General features: G+C 57.7%; 3 protein-coding genes across 4 annotated transcripts; 2 read left to right on the top strand and 1 right to left on the bottom strand.

Annotated features, from left to right (window-relative positions):
• The first annotated feature begins 1054 nt into the window (after window positions 1-1054).
• SMIM3 (small integral membrane protein 3) lies at window positions 1055-2660 on the top strand. The gene is made up of 2 exons (XM_042826444.1): window positions 1055-1115; window positions 1859-2660. The coding sequence occupies exon 2, from the start codon at window positions 1860-1862 to the stop codon at window positions 2037-2039; it is 180 nt and encodes a 59-aa protein (XP_042682378.1). The 5' UTR covers window positions 1055-1115; window position 1859; the 3' UTR covers window positions 2040-2660.
• Window positions 2661-5812: 3152 nt separating this feature from the next.
• GPX3 (glutathione peroxidase 3) lies at window positions 5813-7713 on the top strand. Its single transcript, XM_042826405.1, has 5 exons — window positions 5813-5918; window positions 6504-6657; window positions 6757-6874; window positions 7075-7174; window positions 7257-7713. The coding sequence occupies exons 1-5, from the start codon at window positions 5838-5840 to the stop codon at window positions 7461-7463; spliced, it is 660 nt and encodes a 219-aa protein (XP_042682339.1). The 5' UTR covers window positions 5813-5837; the 3' UTR covers window positions 7464-7713.
• A 483-nt stretch (window positions 7714-8196) lies between these two features.
• On the bottom strand, window positions 8197-17389 carry TNIP1 (TNFAIP3 interacting protein 1). 2 transcript variants are annotated; one of them, XM_042826403.1, is made up of 18 exons: window positions 17315-17389; window positions 14000-14170; window positions 13241-13363; window positions 13047-13126; window positions 12887-12955; window positions 11895-12086; window positions 11615-11709; window positions 11439-11520; window positions 11156-11248; window positions 10988-11053; window positions 10741-10872; window positions 10539-10667; window positions 10274-10396; window positions 9986-10111; window positions 9469-9549; window positions 9186-9380; window positions 9008-9098; window positions 8197-8747 (listed from the first exon to the last, which is right to left on the bottom strand). In XM_042826403.1, exons 2-18 carry the CDS (start codon window positions 14139-14141, stop codon window positions 8722-8724), a joined length of 1845 nt encoding a protein of 614 aa, XP_042682337.1. In that variant the 5' UTR covers window positions 14142-14170; window positions 17315-17389; the 3' UTR covers window positions 8197-8721. The 2 variants fall into 2 exon arrangements, with proteins under 2 accessions (XP_042682337.1, XP_042682338.1); XM_042826404.1 differs by having other exon boundaries at window positions 11156-11245.
• Between the last annotated feature and the right edge of the window lie 4221 nt (window positions 17390-21610).

Raw genomic sequence — 21610 nt, 5'->3', positions numbered from 1 at the left:
TTTTGTTGCATGGGTATTTGCAGCGTTGCATTGGGCGTGCATGGCCTGGGTGCCTCTTGCAGCGTTGCATTGCCTATACGTTGCACAGGTGCTTCCTGCAGCATTGCAATGCTGCATTCAGCTGCCTCCTAAGTGGTGCGCTGGCTGTGGGGAGGAGGAGAGCAGCAGTGCCCCAGCTGTGCCTGCAGCTCCTGATTGTCCCTGTGCAGGGCTCAGGCACAGCCACTCTTTACTGAGAAGTGAGCAGCACAGAACAACCCAGAGATCTGCTGATGTGTGTCATGTCTGGGTGCTGTGCTCTGCATGAAGTCAGCTCCTGGGCATGGCACTGAGGTCCCTCTGTGTGAACCCTGCGGTGTCGTGCAGCTTCAGCAGCCGCCTGCCCTTCCTGTGCGGCTATCAAGGAAACCCACAGCTGTGATGCTTCCTCTGCATGGCGATAAGACCCCGTGTGGCTTTATCCCAGGCTGCACTGGAGGCTGATGAGGGGTGAGCTGCTGTGGGCTCCTGCCTGGCTCTGAGCGTAGGGCTGCTGGGCTGGAGGAAGTGAACTGTGATGGTGCTCAGTCATGAAATGTCAATAGAATACGATGAAAGAGTGTCATGACCTGGGAGGAACACACAGGGACCATCGAGCCCAACCGTGGCTTCATACAGGAACACACAAACCCCATGGCTGAACGGTGTCCAAACGTTTCCTGAGCTCCTGCAGCTTGGCCCATACCCCCGCCCTGGGAGGCTGTTCCATGCCCACCGCCCTCTGGTGCAGAACCTTTTCCTGACCCTCCCCTGACGCAGCAGCATGCCGTAACCCTGGAGTCGTATCACTGGTCCCACGGAGCATCCATCCCACATCCATCCCCGCACCCCACAGCAGTGGCCGCGTTACCCCATCCCCTTTGTTCTCCCGCTCACAGCGGGCTGCAGGGGCTCGGACTTCGCTCTGGAGAGTGAGCTCCCAGCCCTCTTTCCCCTCCGGGCTTCCTCCCCCACTCCCTCCCCCGCCCGGCCCCGCTTCCCCTCCCCGCCCCGTCCCTCCCCCGACGGCCGCCCCGGCTCCGCGCTTCGTGCCGGGGCCGTGTTCGGCGGGACGCTGCCTCCGCTCTGCGCCGCAGGTAGGGGACCGGCTCCGGGACGTGGGTACCGCCGTGGGATTCGCTTCGTGCCGCGCGGTGCTGCTCCCCGCCTCGAGCCACGCGTGGCCGTCGGCACCGCTCTTGGTCCCGGGAAGCTCGGAGCGCACCAAGCGGGCGTGGAACAGCCCCGGAGTCCACCCGTGGGACCCCCGCCCCGTCGAGGAGGCGCCGGGAGCGCAGCCCACGCGTGTTTTCAGCGCGCTCGAGTTGCTGAGGAGGAGGGGAGGCACCGCGGTGGTGATGCCCACCGTGTGGTGCCGAAGCAGCGCTGCTAATTGAGCCGTTAATTGCGTGACTCAGCGGGAACCGGGGGGTGTGGGGAGCTGTGAGCACGGGCTGCGTGGCACCACGCGTTCCAGTGCTCTGCTTCCCCGGAGAGCTGCTTTGGGGCTGGACACCCACCGGTTGTCCACAGTGCCTCATTGCAGCATCGTTCTGCACTGCCAGCAGACCCTGAAGTGAGCGGGTGACTGGTGGGATGCCTGCTGGCAGCTTTGCTCCATCAGCTCCTTTAATTGCAGCAGCAATTAACAGGGAACATTTTTTTCCCCGGGCTTCCATCCAGCTGCATCAAAGCACTCCGTAAATCCCACAGTGTCTCAAAGGAGCTTTGGCCAAAGCCTGTTTGCTCTGCAAAGAGCACATGCCCGAAGCTGGACGTGGTCTCCTTGGGGAGGCTTTGGGCTCTACAGCCCCATCACTGCTCTGTGTCTCCCTTTTAGGATGGACCTCCCTATCCCTGCTGATCCCGCTGCCCTCCCCAAGCACATCTTGGACATCTGGGTCATCGTTCTTATCATCCTGGCCACCATCCTTGTCATGACAGCCCTGTTGCTGTGCCCAGCCACAGCTGTCATCATCTACCGGGTACGGACTCACCCCACACGCAATGGCATCGTGTGAGGGAGATCAGCAGGACTCCCACCACGGGGCACCCCGAGAGTGGGGAGAGGATGGGGCTGGATTGGAGTGAACCACCGTGTTGCTGGGGAGCACAGCAGGATCTGGTTGTGTGGCATTGAGGACATGGAGGTGATGCCCAGCTGGAAGTGACTTGTTCTTGTAAGATAGCTTGCCTCTGCCATCTTGCAGCCATGTTATCCCATTGGGACTCTCTCAGTACCAGCAGCAAGGCAGCAAGGACCGTAAATGCCTGGCATAGTTATTTCTCCAGCTGCTGAGGTGATTGGAAAAGAAGAGTCAAAGCCAGATGACGGATGTGGCTTCTGGTTGTGCCTCTGTACTGCTGAAAGCATTGCTGCAGGAGCCCATCCCAGCAGGAATGCAGCTGGCACCAGTGGTACCATGTGTCAGATATCAACTGGAATTGCAAGAAACCCTGCAGGGTTCAGATGCTATGGGTCCAGTGGGACAGAGGAGTGTGGGAAGCTTCTGCCTCTGCCTGCATGATGTTGGAGCTGCGTCCCTTTCCCCGTGCCTTCCTATCAAACAGGCAGCAGAGGGTTCCCCCACAGGTACTGCCAGACCAAATAAGCTAATAGAAAATAAAATGACTGTATTCTATTTTGTCTGTATGTCTGTCTATGTGTCGTGCAGCTCTGTCCATGTGGTTGGTGTCTGGGTGCAGCGCTTTGTCACAGCTTCCCAAACCCTTGCCCATCCACAAGCCCACTGGCACAGCCCCATGCTGCAGTGCAGCCCCTGCACTGGGTGCGATGTAGGTCCAGGGCTGCTGTGTGTGGGACAGAAGCCCTGTGGCCAGACCAGCATCCTGGCATGACTCAACATGAGAATGTACGTAAGCAGTGAGCTGAATCAGGCTGGGATGTGGGAACGGTTGCTTAAACGCTGTGCTCACCGCTGCAGAGGTACATCCTCTCATTTTGGGCAGGGTTTGCTTTGGGGTCAGGGGAAAGTGCAGATCCCAGGGAGCGAGGAGATGTTCTCCTTTCGAGCTGTTGTACTGCTCTCCCCTCTCAAGTTGCCGAACTGAGCAAAGAACCAGATTTCTTCCTCCTTTGTTCCTCCTCTCTCCCTCTCTCACTGGCACTCACAGCGTGCAGCTGGTGGTGGTCACGGTGCTGAGGCTCAGAGCAGCCCCTGCCTTGCTTTTCCCCCATCCCACCCCACTGCCAGCAGCTGCTGCCTGGGACATGCATGGTATGTAGAGCAGAGCAGTATAACAGGAGGTGGATAGGCACAGAGCCACAGCTGTGTTAGTGGTTTGAGGAGGAAGCCTGGCTTGAGGTAAGAGAGCAAAAAACAGCTGTTCCCACCTCCCTGAGTGCTTTTCTCCTGGGCCAGGGGTGCACGAGGGATTTCCTTTTGTGGCAGCGGAGATTTCTGGGAAGATTTGATCCTATTGCAAACATTTCCAGGAAAGGCATTGCGGAGCATTGCAAAGAAGGCTTTGTGAGCAGAGCCTGGAGCCACGTGAAGCAACATGGCAGCAGAAGGGAGAACGGGGGGGAGCAGGGGCGCTTCCAGATCATGACAAGGGGGGATTGCACACCTGCAACAAAAATTCACAGGTTGTGCTGGGATTAATGTTTTTCCATGGCCATGTGCTGGCTCCCGGGGTAGCAGAGGTGCACGGGTTCCCTGTCCCTTGCTGTGGCCTCTACAGCCTCTGATGTGCAGAAGGGGTGAGCAGTACTGGAGGAGAAGGGTATGGAAGCAATGGGTGTGGAGCACCTGGTGCTGACCCAAAGCCGGGCAGGGCAGGATGCTGCTGTCCCACTGCAGCACCGGAGGTGGTGGTAGCAGGGATGAGACTGGAAGCACTGCTGGCCGTCTATCCCCAGCCCCTGCCAAACATCTGCAGCAGGCGGGGCTGGCTCCAGCAGAAAAACACCCAAGGAGGGAAGCTGCTGGGCAGCCAGCCTATCCCACACTCCCCTTGTTGGGGTGGAGGATGCTGCTCCAGCCTCGGCACGGATTTGGGGTGACACAGGCAGGATCCCACAGAACTCAGCCATGGGGATAGGGATCCGTCTACCACAGCTTGCTGAACCCTTCCCTGTGCTTCAGTGCTCTCCCCAGGGAGGCTGGCCTGGCGTCAGGACCTAAGGAACAATTTATTTTTGTTTTGGTTTAGGAAAAGAAAAGGCGGTTCAGGAGCAGGTCAGCCCTTCCCTGCGTGCGGAGGCGATTTAGGGACGTGTGGAAGGGACGTGTCCACTTCTGCAGCACAGCTCCGAGTCCCTGTGCACAGCTGGAAACCCACCAGAGCCCCACACCAGCAATTAGGGGATAAATATAAGAATGGTGTGAAATAGCAGGGAGGGAACACAGCTCGAACAGCCCCACTGCTGTGTCCAGAGCGTTCCCTGCTATGGGGAATTACAGAAGGGCTAAGCCACCTCTCTACATGCTTAAAGCTTTAGGGAACGCTGTGATTGAGGAACACGGAGGGACCTGTGGGTACACTGTCCCATGGCCAGGCTGTAGGGTTCCCTCCATTCCATTGTGCAGGGAGCAGACCCCGAGCCAGCTGTCCCCTGCTGCAGGCGTGACCTATCCGCTCTGTTCCTAGGACCAGAGGTTCACTGCTCTGAACCCTGTTTTCCTAATTAAGCAATCCCAGCTGTGTTCCATCAATCTGTGGTACTTCCCATCACTGACACCAAGCAACCCTGGGGCTGTTTCAGAGCCTGCAGCCCCATCCCAAGACATCGTGTCCCTGCCATGGGATGGGGATTGCTCCCCTGAGCCCACAGCATCGCTGCCCTTCTCCTTCAGTCCTCTGGATTTGGCAGGAAGCCCTGGTCTGGCCAGCACTGCTCTCATGCAAAGGTAAGGTCCAGCTCTGGTGCTAGAAGCTGGATACTCACTGTGTCTCAGGGCTCACCCGCTGCCACACTTTGTCCCAGGTCAGTGAACCCCTGACCACAGCCTCCCCCCAGCTCCCCCAGAACAGTTCATCAGGCCATTTGGAGGGATTTAAGGGAATTTACACCTCATTGCGGATATTTCCCTTGGAGCCAGCCCAGGGTAAATGTTTGCATTCCCTGAGTGTGCAAGAAGGGCCTTGGAAATTCCTGTCCCTGAGGATAAGAGGATAAGGGACCGCAGGATTCTGCCCTCGGCTTGTGACTGCAGCATCACAGCGGGGGCACTGTGGGGTCATCCAATGGAGCTCTCAACCCAGTCTCCTGAAGGATGCTGATGGAGTGCTTTGGTCTCTGCACTCGCCCGTCCCTATCCAGGGATGGCAGCAGGGTGTCACCTTGCCCAGGTGCTCCTTGCCAGGGTGGGGCTTTTAAATCCCATTGCATAAACCGGGATTTGAATCCCCAGGGGCTCATATTGCAGCCTGTAGGTCACACATCCCTGCCAAGCAGAGGCGGCACTGCCAATTGTCCCCTCCCACCCCAACATAATAAAAAATAAAAGAAAGAAAAATAGAAAACAAACACTAAAACCCCCCAAATAAACCAAAACACAATCAATCAAAGTAAAGGAAAAACAAACAAACAAACAAACAACAATAACAAAAAAACACGATGCCCCGCCGGCTGCGCATCGCCCGCCCCAGGGCGCACACACGGTTAACGGCGCGGCCCCCCCGCCCTCTCCCCCCCCCTCCCTCTCCCCCCCCCTCCCCGCCGGCGCTTGGCCCGGCCCCGCGGCCCCGCCGCTATTTCCCCGGCGCCGGACCGGGTGCGGGCAGAAGGCGGTGAGCCCGAACCCCTCCGTGCGCCGTCCCGGGGGTCCCCGCACCACCCGCCCGCCCCCGATATGGGGTGCCGAGCCGTCTGCGTGCTGGCCGTGCTACTGGCCGGGCTCGTCCCGCTTGGGCAGGGCCAGGAGAGGGAGATGGTAAGGAGTGGGGGGCAGCGGAGGGGTGCGTGGGGCAGTGCCGAGGAGGGAGGGGTGCAGAGCTTTGTGCCCCCGCTGTGCTGCCCGGGCTGGGCACTATTCCCAGCGCAGTGTGCGCGGAGGGCGGCAGGATACGGCCCGGGGCGGCGGAGCTTCCCGTGACTCTGTCTCCTGCCAGCTCCTAAATATAGCCCCCTACGGTGCCGGGCACCTCGGTGGGCACGGCTGCCTGCTCCCCCCGTTAACCCCCGCACCGCGCGGCTCCGAGCGCGGCCGTCCCTCGGTCACCGCGATACGTCCGTTCCGCGGCGCCGCGTCCGCCGGGGAGGGGGGGGGGGCGTTCTCATCCCCGCTGTGGCGCGGCCCCCTTTTCGCCTTCCCGGGACTCTGCAGCCGGGTAAACATCCCCGCCGCTGCAGCAGCCGCTCCCGTAGGATGGGTCTGCGCACATCTGCACGTGTGAGTGCACCTCCATACGGCGCCCACTCTGCTGCCGTGACACGTCCCTCGTGTCCTACATGGTGGCCAACGCTGTCGTGGCACAGTGACGGCCCCCAGCCCGGCCCCACAGCCTGCTCCCCATAGGTGAAATGCTACGACTCCGTACGGGGCACCATCTATGACTACGGGGCGCTGACCATCGATGGGGACGAGTACATCCCCTTCCGAAAGTACGCGGGGAAGATGGTGCTCTTTGTCAACGTGGCCACGTACTGAGGGCTCACCCTGCAGTACCTCGGTAAGGTCCCCAACCTGCCCTGCACTGGGAATGGGGTGACAGCGATGCAAAGGGCCTGGATTCCCCTAACCTAACCTATCCCCGGCTCTTTGTCTGCAGAACTGAATGCACTACAAAATGAGCTGGGGCCCTATGGACTTGTCGTCCTGGGCTTCCCTTCCAACCAATTTGGGAAGCAGGAGCCTGGTCAGAACTCTGAGATCCTCCCCGCACTGAAGTGAGTACTGGGGATGAGAAAGGTGGGATATGGAAAGGCTGTGGCAACGTGGGAGGGTTCATCCCCACCTGGAGGATGAGGTTTTAGGGTCCCGTGCCCAACTTGGAGATGAGATTTTAGCGTTCCTTGTCCATCCTGGGGATGAAGTTTGGGGTTCCCACACGTCACACCTCTGCCTGTTGTCCTCTTGTCCCCCACAGGTACGTGCGGCCAGGAGGTGGCTTCGTCCCCAACTTCCAACTCTTCCAGAAAGGGGATGTGAACGGGGCCAAGGAGCAGAAGGTCTACAGCTTCCTGAAGGTGGGTGCTGTGCCAAGGGTGGAGGGCAGCACCCAGATTTTGGGGATCACGCAGCACTGATGCATCCCCTCCCTCTTTGCAGAACTCCTGCCCCCCGGTGGCAGAGGAGTTTGGCAACCCCAAGAACCTCTTCTGGGAGCCACTGAGGAACCACGACATCAAATGGAACTTCGAGAAGTTCCTGGTGGGTGCTGACGGGGTGCCCATCATGCGCTGGTACCACCGTGCCAACATCGCCACCGTCAAGAACGACATCATCGCCTACATGCGGCAGCAGCGGGGCCAGTAGCCCCCCAGCTCAACCCCCTGCAGCCCCCAACCTGGCCCTGGGGAACTGAGGATGACATTTCCATGAAGGCCTGGCCTGAAAGCCCCCATCATGGGGTGGGCTCGACCTGATCCTGCCCGGGTGCAGTGCAGCCCTTCAGTGCATTCAGGCTGCCCGCACTGCGCAGGGATGTGCTCCTCTCTCAGCCCTGGGGGCCGACTCCCAGTGCTCCAACCCCACAGCAATGCCAAATAAAGGCTCTGCAACTGCACTGCTCTGCTTGTTGCTTGTCACCACCAGAGGGTGGGATGCTTCATGGGATGGGGTCAGTGCTTCCCAAGGGGATGACAGCTACACCCCTCCCCCCCAGCCAGAGTGGAGTGTCTCCAGCTGGAAATCTCTGTGTGTTTATTAATTACAGCACACACATTTATCACTACTGCTCTGAGCTCTGCAGACTGAGCCCAGCCTCCTCCTGGCTGCCCTCATGCCGGGTCACGGAGCGGGGCAAGCGCTCGGGTTTCAGTCCAGAGCACAGAAGGGAAAAATAACAGGCAGCAGCCAGGCAGGAGGAACGCTGCCGAGCAGCACCTAGAAACAAGCACAGCTGCTGCTGGCACGCGCATGACACCGACGGCTGTATTTTTTCCCCTACAGCTTTGTTTTTCTGGAGCAGAATTGGCTCCAGGGAGCGGGGGATGCATAGGGCTGAGCCCGGGGCTGGGCAGGGCTCAGATAAATGAATGTTGACCGCTTGCGCAGTGAGCGGGTTCATGTTTTGCTCTGGACACGTGGTTACATCTGAATCAATCTGGGCAAACAGTCTGAGACAACTCCCACCTCGAGTACTGCACTGAGACTCTTCCGGCGAAAACACACTTTTAGAATGAGAACAGATTCAGTTCCAGTCCTTAAATAAATACATCACCAAGCACTCTCGGTGCGGGATCCATCTGGCCACAGGTGCTCCCAGCACCAGGAGGGGAGAGATGCTCCACCGCTGGCAGAGATGCTCCAGGAACAGAGGGAGCGCGGCTCCTTTTCCTGGCTCAAGATCCCAATGCCAATCCTTCAGGTGGAATGAGATGGCCATGCCATCCACAATCCCTCTGCCACCACTGCGGCCTCTCTGGCCCCAGGCGTGCATCCACTGTGTGCAGATACAGCGAGCAATCAGCTGGAGAAAGGTCCTAGCTCTACATACACGGGCACACACACACATCCTGCTTCTCTTCTGCCGTCAGCCCCCATCACAGCACAGCGACGCCGCTCTTCGGCATCACGGCATCGCAGGACCTGCCTGGTCTGGGACACAAGAGACACAGCGTGGAGTCAGCACGCTCCTCAGCCACCACCCCATGTGTGACATGGGGACAGAAGGCTGGGATGTGCTGCAGGGCCCCAGGGGGATGCGGTGCAGGACAGCAGGGGGATGCCACCATCAGGATCCAACCCCCCACCACCCATTCCCACTCCCCCTACAGGATGCCCAAACCCATGGGATCTGAAGGGAACCCCTCAGCTAACCCGTCCTATCCCTGCCCAGGCACTGGGCTCAGCCTTACCCAAGTCCTTGGGGACAGGTTTCACCCCAGGCACTGCCGTGGCATTCTGGCTGCGGGCCATAGCACAGGGCGGGCGCCAGGGGTATTCCGGCTGGAAGAGATGGGAATGGGATCGATGAATGACTGTGCATGTGCATCATGAGCCCCACACCTGCTCTGTGTTCCCCACTGTACTCACTGGGGGATAATGATGGAAGTTCTGTCCCGGCGGGTGCTCGCCCTGCAGTGCTGGTGGGTAGCGGATCTGCTGCCATTCGTCGTAGCCATGGTACATGGGGTGAGGCACGGGGGGGCTGTACTGGTACTGGTACACAGGGCACGCGGGGCCCAGTGGTCCTGGCACTGGGTCAGGGTGCAGCCTCTCTCCAGAAGCCTGTAAGAGGCCGGGAGAGATGGTGAGAGCAGTCCCAGCCCTCTCCTGTGCCAGGCCCTCCACTAGGAAGTGCTTTTCACCATCCCACCTGTTTGTGCTGTTTCAGCATCTTCTTCAACTTCTCCTTCTCCTCCTTCTCTCTCTGGCAGTCATCCTTAGAGGCACGCAGCTAGGGGTGAAGAGGGGTTAGTGCAGAGTGGGGCAAGGAATGCTGCCGTGCCCAAACCAGACTCACAGGAAAAGTGCAAGTGGCAGAGAGGAGAGCCCTAAACCTCTCCCCTGAAGAGGGAGAGGATTGTGAGTTAAAGTGGGTGACATCTCTTGTTAACATCTCAGTTAAAGGGTTGCATCCTTGGAGAACCGATGGGGATGGGATGGGCACAGCTGGGCTTGAGAGATCTCTGTGCCAGACAGGATGGGAGGGCACTGCCACCCACTTAATAAACTTCAGCCCCTGCATTAGGCTCTGGCAGGGATAAGCAGCAGTAAAACCACCGCTCTGTCCCCTCTGTCCCTGCTCATCCCTGCTCTGAGGTGTGTGACGGGGCTGCGACACAGGAGATGAGCATCTCCAACTCGTCCATGAAGGGTGCAGTGCTGCTCACCTGGTTGTTGGACATGGCCAGCTGCTTCTGCAGCTTCTCCAGCTGCTGTTTCAACTCCTCCTTCTCCTCGTTCATCCTCTCCCTGTCACTCCGCTCCCGCTGGAAGTCCTCCTCGAAGATTTTCACCTGGTGGAAGGCAGAGCACTGGGTGCACCTGGTCTCTGTGTTATAAACCCCAACCGCAGTGGCTGTGCCAAGTCCTGGGCACACCTGGTACCATTACAGTCCCTCTGGTAAAGTACCACAGGACGCTCTGCTCTGCCCTCCCTCCCACCCCTCTGGCCCTACCTGCTGCTTGAGCAGCTCGTTCTGGGTCAGCAGTTCCTGTGGTGGCACCTTCCCAGCTGGCTCCAGAGTGCCAGCGAAGATGGGTGGGGGGGAGGCCTGGACATTCAGTGCCTCCTCCAGTGCCTGAAGAGGGAGACGAGTGTGAGTTAAAGTGGGTGACATCTCTGGGGTTGCATCCTTGGAGAACCGATGGGGATGGGATGGGCATCGTCTGATACTGTCACTGCAACAAAACGGTGGCAGGGGCCATTCTGCAGCTTCCTACCTTATTCAACCGCTGGATCTCCTTCTCCTGGTACTCCCTCTGCCTGGTGACTGGCGCCAGCTGTTCCTGCAGGAAGCGCATCCTCTGCTGCAGGTCCCGCACCTCCATGCCCAGCCGGTCCTTCTCTGCCTGCAGAGATGGAGTCAGCCAGGGAAAGGCGATGGGTTTGGCAACTGCCTACTGCTCTTCCCAGGGGACTTGCCTCCTCCGTTTCAATCCGGGATTTGGCCAGCAGCAGCTTGCGGTCAAAATCCCTCTGCTTCTGCTCCCTCTCTGACTCCAGCTCAGTCAGTGCCCGCCGCGCCTCGGCCAGCTCCTGGTGTAAGTCTGTCATCTGCCAGCAGGGAATGGGAATGCTGGGATGGCCTCAAGCCCCTTCTCCATGCTGGGTCTCATCTGAGCATCCCATGTGCCCAGCAGATGTGTGCAACCTTAGCCCCAAGTCCTACCTTCTGCTCATACTTCTGCTTCATGGCTCGGAAGTGCTGGTCCCACTGCTTGTTCACTTCCAGCAGCTGTGGATACAGAGTGCTGTTTGCAGGAGCACACCGTGTGCCCCTGCAGCCCAAATCCTGCTCCTCCTATGGGCTGTGTCTCAGTCTCAGCCTCATCCTCACCTCCCGGCGCTGGTGCTCCAGGATCTTCACCTTCTTCTCCTTGGCCTCCAGCTCTCCTCTGCCTGCTGCCTTCTCTATTACCACCCCGCTCTGCTGCAAGTGCACACACAGTGACCTCAAGCTTTTGCAAGCCATTTCCCTCTCCACCACCAACCTCACCCCTCAACACCCTGAGGAGTTGCACCAGTCCTACAGAGAGAAACTGGAGAGAACTGAGACGAGGCCATGGGGATTTCTGCCTGCCCCCTGCCCAGCCCTGCCGAGGTCTGTGCTCTCCCCACACCTGTTGCTGCTCGGCTGCCTCTCTCTTTGCGCTCTCCTGGTTGCTAAGGGTCACCATCCTCCGCAGCTCCTGGTTCTCACACCTGCAGGCAGAGACCCCTGGGGTCAGTGGGGAAAAACCTCTAGGGTGCCTCATCCTGCTTCCCCCCCCTCACCTCCCATGCTGGCTGTCCTCACCTGAGCTTCTCCAGCGCTTGGTTCCTCTGCTCCAGGTCCCTCTCCAGCTTGGTTCGCAGCTCCTTGTTCTCTGTGTGCAGTGTTTCGCACAGAGTCTGCAAGGTGAATGACAGCAGTGTGAGGATCCCCCAGCACACAGCTTTTACTGGGGTTGCCACTCCTAGTCTCCCCTTAGATGTCCACCAGGCACAAGAACCTTTGTCATTACCAGCCGCCAAACTCCACAGAATGAAAAAAAAAGGAAAAAAAGTGGAAAAACAAACATTCAAGCCTCACTCACCTGCAGGAATGATGTCCTCTGCTCGTTCTTGTGCACCTTGGAGGCCAGGCGCTTCAGCTCGGAGGCCATGTAGCCCATGCGCACGAAGACCTGGTCCTTGCTGGCCTCACGGGCACAGCCACTCAGTGTGCTCTCCAGCTGCTGCAGCTGTGGCAGAAGGTTGGCATCCTCATGGGGCAGCGGCTCCAGCTCCTGCACGAAGCTCTGCATCACTCTCTGCTCAGGGTTTCTGCTCCTTCCCCTCGTCCTCCCCTCAGGGCTCTGTGTGTCCTTGGTACACCGTGGGATTTAATGCTGCCTTGGGGAGCGTGCATCGGGCTCACCCTGCAGCGTCACGGCACATCCCCACCTACACACAGGGGGTGTCCCCAACGGGCTCATCCTCCCTTTTTGTGGCATCACCTAGGAGACTTGTGGCAGCACTGGCACAACACAGCCTGACCCGGTTGACTCTGTGCTGTAATCACAATGGCACACCTTCACGGCACCACTCCCAGCCCCACTGACTCATCACTGCCCTCGGGAACTCCCCGGGCATCCCCTCCTGTCACAGCTGTCCCCCCCCCCCTCCCTGTGCCCTGTGCTCAGGGATAAATTGAAACTGCACCAGGAGGGAGTGCTGCAGGGCATGCCGCTGGGATGGCACAGTGAGGCAGGGTATGGCCGTGATGCTGGAGTCACTGTCCCTGCCCTCTTCCCTTCCAGAGCACACAGAACTGCAGCAGATGGAGGTGACAGCGGCAGCCAAGGGGACATTCAGCAAACAGCACACACTGTGCCCAGGTTGGGGTAGGCCTTGCCAGCAGTGGTGCACAGCGTTGGTCTTCCCACTGGCTCTGAGAGGGAAGCACCGAAGCATTCAGCTCCTTGGGCTGTCGCTGTCACTGTCACAGCACTCTGACACACCAGTGCTCCCCTTGCCCCCGAGCCTACTGTGCACTGTAAGAAGCCTTGGGCCATGCAGTTCCTCCTGCCCACATCCCAACACTCACCGCTCTGCCACTGTCCTGGGGACAGCCCTGTGGTTCTGCAGCCACCACCTCGAACTCTGATGAGGAGCCCTGCAATGGGAGCAGCGTGGTCAGCTCCAGCTGGGAGTGGCACAGCCCCTGCTGCACCCCCACTCTTCTCAGCCCCACTTTCACCACTCACATTCGGGGATTTCCGTGTTCCTGTGTCCGGCTGGGCACTGCCTGGGGCAGCTAGGGCAGAGCTGTGCTCGGGGCCAGCGGCTGCAGGAGGAGAGAATAGGCACACATCAGACCTCCTTTACACCCTCTGCCTTGCCCCGAGCTCAGCTCCTGGGCTGTCAGGTTCCCACTGCTCAATGAGATCCCATCTCCAACCTCCAGTTTCCACCAGCTCCTCCAAAGCGGACGATGCTATCAGCATCTTGTTGTCCTTCACGAGGTCCTCTGCCTTCTGCCGCAGCTTGGATGCCTCCACCTGAGACTCCTCCAACAGCTCTCCTGGGGGGCAGCAGAAAGGTGCTCACCAAGGGCACTCCCCAAGGACACTCCGCCCTACCCACAGCACCCACACTGCTGCAGCCACAGCCATCAGCCCCTACTTGGGTATGAGGTCTGTTTTTACCCAACAACATCTCCTCCTGACCAAATCCTGGGGCCAAGCTGTCTTTGTGGCTCACAGCTGCAGGTTCTTCATACTGATGCAGGGAGGATTGGTTCCAGGAGATGGAACAGCAGCACTACATTTGTACACCTCCCACAAGAACCCAATTTAAGCCTGGGTAATGTACAGTCAAGGCTGCAAGCCTCAGGGCACCAAACAGCATGAGCCCCAGGCAAGGACATGACAGACAGGGATCAGGAAGGAGGTGGAAGTTCAGCTGCTGAAGCAGAAGGACTCGAAAGCAGAAGTTGGGTCACGGGACTGAAAGCAAAATATGGGGTGGATGGGAGAAGGGGGATAAAGAGGAAAAGGGGGTGGCACAACTGCAAAACACCCCAGGAGCTTAAAAAGGTCTCAGTCCTTCCACATCCCATGGTACAAAGACTCATGAATGCTGCACAGGCTGCAAAGCTGAGGCTTTTCAGAAACCAAACCCCATCCTCTGGGTCTGGTATCCACCGTGCAGTGATTACCAATGGATTTGATCCCCTGCATCCTCTCCTTCAGCCGGGCATTCTCCTCTATCAGCCGCTCGAAAGCCGTGGATCCATTCTCCTCCGTGCCCCCGCCAGGGTCGTAGATGCGGTAGGGTCCCCTCCCTTCCATGGCCGCCATTCAGCCGCCCACCTCCCAGCCCGGCATCCCTGCAAGGAACAGCAAGCAAGTCACCCTCTTGCCCCGGCTGCCACCGCAGTCCCCACTGCAGCACCGCACCAGGTGAAGGCACTGCGCTCCGCACGCTCCGCTCGCGCCCGCCCTGTGCGAGTGACAGCACCGGGGTGACTCAGGGCCACGAGAGCTGTCACATGTGGTAGCACTGCTGGCAGCCCTCGTGCCGTGTGGATCACAGCTCAGCAGACACAAAGGTCCCCACGCAGCCCCAACCACCTGCATTGCTGAGGGACGGAGGCCCCGCTGGATGCTGCAGCTTGGGACATCGCCTGCATGCAGTGCTGCTAGTCAAGGAAAACAACCGGGGTTGGGCTTTTGTTTTCCTGCAAGAAGCTTTTTTCCTGCTGGGTTTGAAAGCGGTTGAAGTGATGGGAACCTTACAGTGAAGTCACAGTTTCCATCCATGCAGCAGGGCAAACAAACAATGAACTAAAGCAACACTAAAGCCTGACAACATCGTACTGGAAAGCCCCTCAGACAGAGATTTCCACAAACAATTGTCAACAAAACAAAGGGAAATGAGAAAAAAAAACCAAATCCTTCCAGTCTGCTCCTAAGCGCTACTCATGTTGAAAATGAAAAGCTGTGCATGTGTGGGTGTCCCAGTCACACTCCTTGCACTCGTGGCAGTGGGAGCAGGTTCCCAGCCCAGCTGTTGTCCTTACGCTGCAGGTGACAACTCAGCAGTCAGAAGGGCACTGAGCAGCTGCGCCCAGCTAACGGGGAATGGAGGCTCCTGGGGGGCATTTTTGAAGAGGAAGCCCTGATTTCAGACCAGTACCCACATCGCATGCCATCTGGCCAGGTCACAGGGGATGGTGACTGCCCAGAAGCGGAGGGGACATCCTAGGTGACAGCGGCCACCTGGCAGCATCCACAGCAGGAGCAGCAATTAGCGCTCACCTTGTCAGGAGGCAATTATCATACAGCACATCTGACAGCAGTGGCATGTCCCCTGCAGGGAGATGGCACAGCAGGTGCCTCACTCACGTGGGCAGCATGCAGGATGGGGACAGCAGCACACACAGGCTGGGGACCTGGACTGGGGACTGTCTGGTCACCATGTGCTGCTTCAGGTGCAAGCATGGGGCTTTCAGAGTAGCTGGCCAGCATTGTGCTCCTGCAGCCAGCACCTCGGTGGCACACGCACCACATCCCCTGCCCTCCTGTCCCCTGCTCTGACCCTGTGCACAAGGGGATATGACATGAAGCATTCCAACGTGACCCACAGTACTAAACCCAACAATGGACAAGCACACAATCCAAAGCCTCCAGCCTCTGCTTAACTCCAATACCCACAATTCTGACATGGATTTCCCTATCCAAGGGCCATCTCAAAGACGGCACTGGCCATATCAAAACCACAGCTGTATAGACTTGCAATTAAGATCCCACATTTCACTAAAAACAGAGGAGGAGAGAGAATAGAATAGACATGCCAACAGCTAACTCAAGTCAAGCTGCTGGGTTTCAGATAGGTTGGGTGTGTTGTTCTTAATCAAACCACTGAAGTCTTTCCACGACTCCTTGCTGGCCACTGGATGCTCACCAGCAGGGAGGCAGAAAGGCCTTTGGTAGAGGTGCCAGAAGGTGCAGGCAGAGGCTGTGAGACTCTGTGGTCACCATTGGGGTTTTGGTGCACATGGGCAGGTTGTGGGTGCAGGCGGGGCAGCGGAACTTTGGGGTGGTGAATTTTGGTCACAGCTCAGCAAAAGGAGAGAACGACAGAGTGGGTGGGCAGGGAGACTCCGAGGTGTTTATGTAGCTTGAGAGTGAGACAGCGCTGAAATCACGGGCTGGTTGTGGTGCTGCAAGGTCCCTATGCAATGGAAGAGGAGACAAAGCACGTCCCCTCTGTGATGTCTGAAATGCTCAGGAGGATACTGGCTTGTATCCTCATCCCTGCAGCAAAGCAAGGCTTGCTGCAGCAGCATCTTGGTGCTGCCTGCTCTGTTCCTCTCCCCAGAGCCTGGAGGCTGTCACACACAGCTGTATCACAGCCCTCACCAAGCAAGGAAGCCAGCAAGGCTCAGCGCTGCCACCCTCACTGCTCTGCACAGCACTGGGGCAAAGCACACTGCTCCTATGGCAATCAGTGCCAGCAGCAGAAGGCTGCAAAGCTGTGCTAGCAAAGTTCCCCCCCTGGCACCCAGAGCGAAGGGATTGTTGTTCTCAAAGCACTGAGATCTGCAGCGCTACAAGAGATGGTTCGGCTGCCTCCACCCACGGTGTTTTGCAGCAGCTGTTGGCAAGCAGCAGCCCACAGCCCCGTGCCAAACAGGTCGGGCCAAAAGGGCATCTTTCAGAGCCAGGAAGGATGTCAAAGGGTGCCAACCCCCCCTCCTTTGATTGCACACTTTGCAGAGCCACATACAAGGCTCCCAAGGGCTCGCCTTGCTGGAACCTTCCTGCCTCCACAAAGTGCTCTGTGCTCAAGGTCTGCTCTCACAGCCCAGCTGTCTGTAAACAAACGTGCACTTTGGCAGGACGCGCGGCAGCACAGCGCTGCCTTTTCACCCAGGAGGATGGAAATAGTGAGCTATGGGAGGAACACTGCGTTTGCTGTGCTATGGGGTGCAAGGCGTGCACATCAGGAATCCAGAAGCGGGGTAGGCAAGGCACAGCATCCGAGCAGAGCACGGCACCTGCTCGTGTTCCAGCCCCAAAGGCCCATATCAGTGAGCAGAGCCGTGGGCTTCGGGAAACCCCGGTGTTGTGCAACCCGATGCCAGGTTGCGGTGCGTTCCGCGATGGGGCAACGCGAGGCACGCAGCCACGCCGAGCCCGGAGCCCACGGCCCCGCCGGCCGTCAGCAACGGGAACGTTCCGAATGGACGCGCCTGGGGTGTTCGGGAACGCGGAGCGGTGAGAAGCACCCCGGCACCGCTCCGCCCCGAGGGGAAACCGAGGCACGGCGTCACCGCGCGACGGACGCACTGAAAGACATTCATCCCAACGGCGAGCGGCACGACGGCCCCGGGGATGTCACCGCCGCACTCAGCGACAGCCGCCCCGTTTCAGACGAAGTCGGTTCAGTGTCCCAGCAGAGGACAGCCGTGCCCCTCCGGGACCGCCTCCCCATCCAACCCGACCCCACCGAGCCGCTACGAGCCCACCTGCAGCCGCGGGGCTCTCGGCACCGCTCCGCCGCACTCCGCCACCAGCACGGGAGGAGGAAACGGCGCGGCAGCGTTGGGCCCGCCCTCGGGAAATTCCCAGCATGACGGACAGGCCCCGCAGCCAATCGGAGCGGGCGATGCGGGCTATAAAGAAGGAGGGTGGGGGCGGCCGGGGCAGTGGGGTGTAATGGCGAGTGGGGGGGGTTTGTATTGTGGGTTCTGTGCGCTGCTCGTCCTCGCTCTTGGGTCACTGAGGGGTGCGGGGTCCCGGCCTTTCTCCATTTGAGGGGGTTCTCTGTGAGAGGAGAGACAGGCCCGAGCCCTCAGCCCTTCAGCTGGCTTGCAGAGAGACAAAATGGCTTCTCGCTGCCTTCCTGAGTGCTGGTGCGGGTCTCTGCCGCAGAACCAGGCGTACCTCGTGTGAGCGCTGAGCCTGTCCTTCCTCAGCCAGGGCAGCGAGAATTCCCCAGTGAGTCTAATTACAGAGGAGTGATTACAGCTCTTCGGCTGCAGCACCGATTAGCAGCAGGCTGTCTGAGCTGCTGCTTTGTTTGTCGCCTGCTTGCTAACAGCATCAGCTGGAGGAGCACAACTGCAGGGAACGCCTCTTGGCTTCTGCAGTTCTCTGGGGCTTGCCAAGTTGCTACCTGGTTCTCTGTCCTGGTTTTGCCGTGAGGGAGGTGTCTGGTATTCAATAAACAGAGGAACTGCTGTAAGCAGCTGTCCTCCTTCTGTAGGGGCCTGCTGTGCTCATGGGGTGGCCTTCACTTGGAGCTGTTTTCCAGCTGTCTCGATCCTGGCTTCCTAGGCTCTGTGCTGTTCCATTGTCTCCTGGCAATTTGAGGTTTTTGGGGCACTGCCTGGGTTATAAAAAGTAAAAGAAAACAAATTCTGTTCCCACTGAATTCAATGCCCTGCTTGTTTTCCTCTCTGAGCAGGACATCGCCCTTGAAGCCTGGCTGGGTTGTGGGAGGTGCGGGAACCCTGATGTGCTGTGTGAGTGTGCCATGCCCAAGGTCTCATCGAAGGACAGGATGAAGAGCTGAGCAAGCCATGTTTCCCTTTTTCTCCATCAAATTCCTTGTTTTCCTCCAGAGACCCAGAACTGTTCTGTGAACCCTCAGAAATCTTGGCTTTCGCGCTGAACAAAATCCCACAGACCCAGAAAGCGTCTTGTTTATAAAACTGTCCCAGCTTGAAATAAATAGCCAAGCCCTCTTCTATTTCTCACAGCTCTGAGCTGACAGCCAAAAGCTGCTCGCCTTCCCCTCCGCTCCATCCCAAGAGAAGCATCCTGCCACTCACCTGGCTGGGCACGAGGGGCTCGGGGAGCGAGAGCCTGTCGGTCCGGGTGCTCGGTCCTGGGTGCTGCGATCCCCGACTGCAGGAAGGCTGGCCCAGCTGAGTTTACTTTTAGGCATGGAGAAGGGGAATTCCCCATGATGGAGGCCCCAGACAGCCTCTGGGTGGTTTTGATAGGCAGCCAGGCACCACTTAAAGGGCTCTCCTGTGCCATTCCTTCCACACTGAGGGGCCACTGAGCAGTGTCAGGTATTAGTCAGCAAAAGGGGGGTGTCATGGGGGCTGTGACTCACTTTGAGGCTACTAGAGAAACTGATTACATCATCATCATCATTTGATTTCTGAGCGATTTCACCAGGTTTGCAAACAGTGGGCGCTTCTCCCCAGGGAACCTGCTGCATCTTGTGATGCTGCTGCTGTGCCACGCGCATTTCTGTCCTGTGTATGGCAGTCTCTGGAGCCAAAACAGGAGGATAATTCCATTTGGGAGAGCAGGGAAGTGCTGTCTTTGATGCAGAAGCCAGAACTGCAGGGAGTCCTCAGTGGCCATCCACTGAGATGATCAGAACCAAGTCTGGAGCTGGCTGGTGCTGGAGATTTGTGTTGCTATTTTAGGAGCTGAATACAGTTCCTGAGCTCCTTATCTGTGGCCTCATTGTACCTGTGTGCTGCTGGGGCAAGAGCTGGCTCACTGACTGCCTGGGGGTCCTGGAAGCAGAGGGTTGTTCTCCAGCACTGTGCTGCTGCATAGATGCCTGCTGGCTTCCTTTGTGTTTTCCCCAGCTGCTCTTTGTACTTCTGCCTGAGGTCACCAACCCAGATTGGCCCAGAACAAATTTCCTTCTGAAAACAGCAATCAGGACAGGACTGTTACCAGAGGCTTGTGGTACTGCTGGTTCTTCCTCATTCCCTTGGTTCTTTTGTGCTCGCAAGAGAGAAAACCCACAGAATCATAGAATGATTTGGGTTGGAGGAGACCTTAAAGATCATCTAGTTCATCTGTAGGCAGGGACACCTCCCTCTATACCAGGTTGCTTACAGCCCCATCCAGCCTGGCCTTGAATGCTTCTAGGGAGGGAGCATTCACAATCTCACTGGGTAACCTGTTCCAGTGTCTCACCACCCCCACAGTAAGGAATTTCTTCCCAATATTTAGTCTAAATCTACCCTCTTTCAGTTTAAAATGGTTTCCCCTTGTCCTGTCACTACATGTCTTTATGAAAAGTCCTTCTCCAGCTTTCCTGTAAGCCCCTTCAGGTCCTGAAGGCTGCTGCAAGGAACCCCCAGAGCCTTCTCTTCTCCAGGCTGAAGAGCCCCAGCTCTCTAAGCCTGTCTCATAGGGGATGTGCTACAGCCCTCTGATCATCAAACACCTGATAGCAACTGCAGTTCAGAAGCATGTGAGCATAGCTATGAGATGTGTTTTTGCATACTAGGGTTTTTTTGTTTGGGGAAGACCAGGCTCAGTACCTTCAGCTGAGGTTCATTCACATGAGGGCACTCTCACTGCTTCTGTGCTTTCCTCTTGCCCCTTCTTCCTGCTGATTTCAGTTCAATGCTACTTTCCTTTCAGTTGTGCCTACTCAAGTGGGAGCATGTGCATATCCAGACTTGGAGATCCCAAGTGGCACTGACCCAGCAGTCCAAGGTGTCTGATAAATCCATCTCTTCTAAATGCTTCCAGGCAAACTCAGCACATTGCAGCTCAAAGGCTGATTGGTTTTTGGACTTCAGCGAAGCTGAGTGAACTTCAGCGAACCCCAGCAAAGACCAATGAACCCAAGCAGACTTCAGCAAACCCCAGGGAAGACCTGTGGGTTCACATGCCCTGCCTTCATGGGCTTCCCATGGCTGCAGAGCTGCTTTTCTGGTTCAAACGCACACAAGTGCCAAGAGCTCCCAATATTTGCTTGAGTGCTTTAAGCTTTGAATTATTTGGAATCTCAATTTGCAAGGTCAACAATTCACACAAAGGGGATTTTCCCCTCTTTTGCTCTCCCCAGACCGTGTCTTATCCAGTTGCAATGCCTGAGGAGAAGCAGATGTGTCAACAGTCAGCATGTCCTGGGAAGGCAGCACAAGGCTGGGCTGCGCCTGTAGAACTGGGGCATTCCCCGGCCTCTTCTCACCATGGGATACAGCATTCAGCAGTATGCACGTGACAGAGCTGTTTCTTCCTCCTTTGACTTGAGAAGAAGGAAAGCCAGGCCCTGGCTGGGTTTCTCCCTGCAGAGGACGAGGTGCACTGCAGAAGAGGTGGAAGTGGCTCGCTGAAATTGCAGCGTGAAGTGCTGGGCCAAGAACCAAGACCAGCATCTGTAGGTCGTGCACAGATGTTGTGGCTCCTGGTGGGCTCTTGTAGCTAAGAGGCTGTATGGTGGCTGCAGGAGCTGACTCAGAGGCAGAGGTCCGGTCCCTCAGAATGCAAGCTTGTGGGGTTTTTTGGATGTTGCAACCTGTGAAATCTAGCGCTGGTTTGACTGGAAGTGAGCCCTTGCCTCCAGTGCTGCTGGTCAGTGTGCGGAGCAGATGGGTGCTGGGGTGAGTCCCTGATCCTGGCAGCTACAGCCCTAAGTGTGGGTGGCTGGCGGGGTCCTGCCTCTGGACCGTGCCCTGCTCACAGCTCTCCTGCTTCCTTCCCTTCTCTGTGCCCATCGGTTTGGGCACTGGCAGCAATTTGCTGAGTTCAGTCCTGTTTGCAGCTTTCTCTCAGAGCACAGCCCACTGTGAGCAGCCCCAGGTGTGCTGCTGGCCGCAGCAATGTGAAGGCTGAATGTTTAAATATCTGATGCTTAAATAGGATATTAACTAGGCTCAAGTATTTCCAGCAATTCAAATGCTGCTGACTGCATTCTGTTCCAGCTGCAGCAACAGATGATGCAGATGGATTGCTGCAATGCTGTGTGCAGAAAGCAGGACAAAGGCTTGTTGGCAACAGGAGCTGCCCAGAGATCTCTTCCAAGGGAGGGTGTTCCACTGAGGAGGAAATCC

Source organism: Centrocercus urophasianus, unplaced genomic scaffold, assembly GCF_019232065.1.
Source record: "Centrocercus urophasianus isolate 14NV4802_14NV808 unplaced genomic scaffold, USGS_Curo_1.0 seq_26, whole genome shotgun sequence".
Taxonomy (NCBI): Eukaryota; Metazoa; Chordata; class Aves; order Galliformes; family Phasianidae; genus Centrocercus; species Centrocercus urophasianus.
Note: the sequence above shows the minus strand (reverse complement) of the source record. Positions and strands in the feature narration are given on the sequence as shown.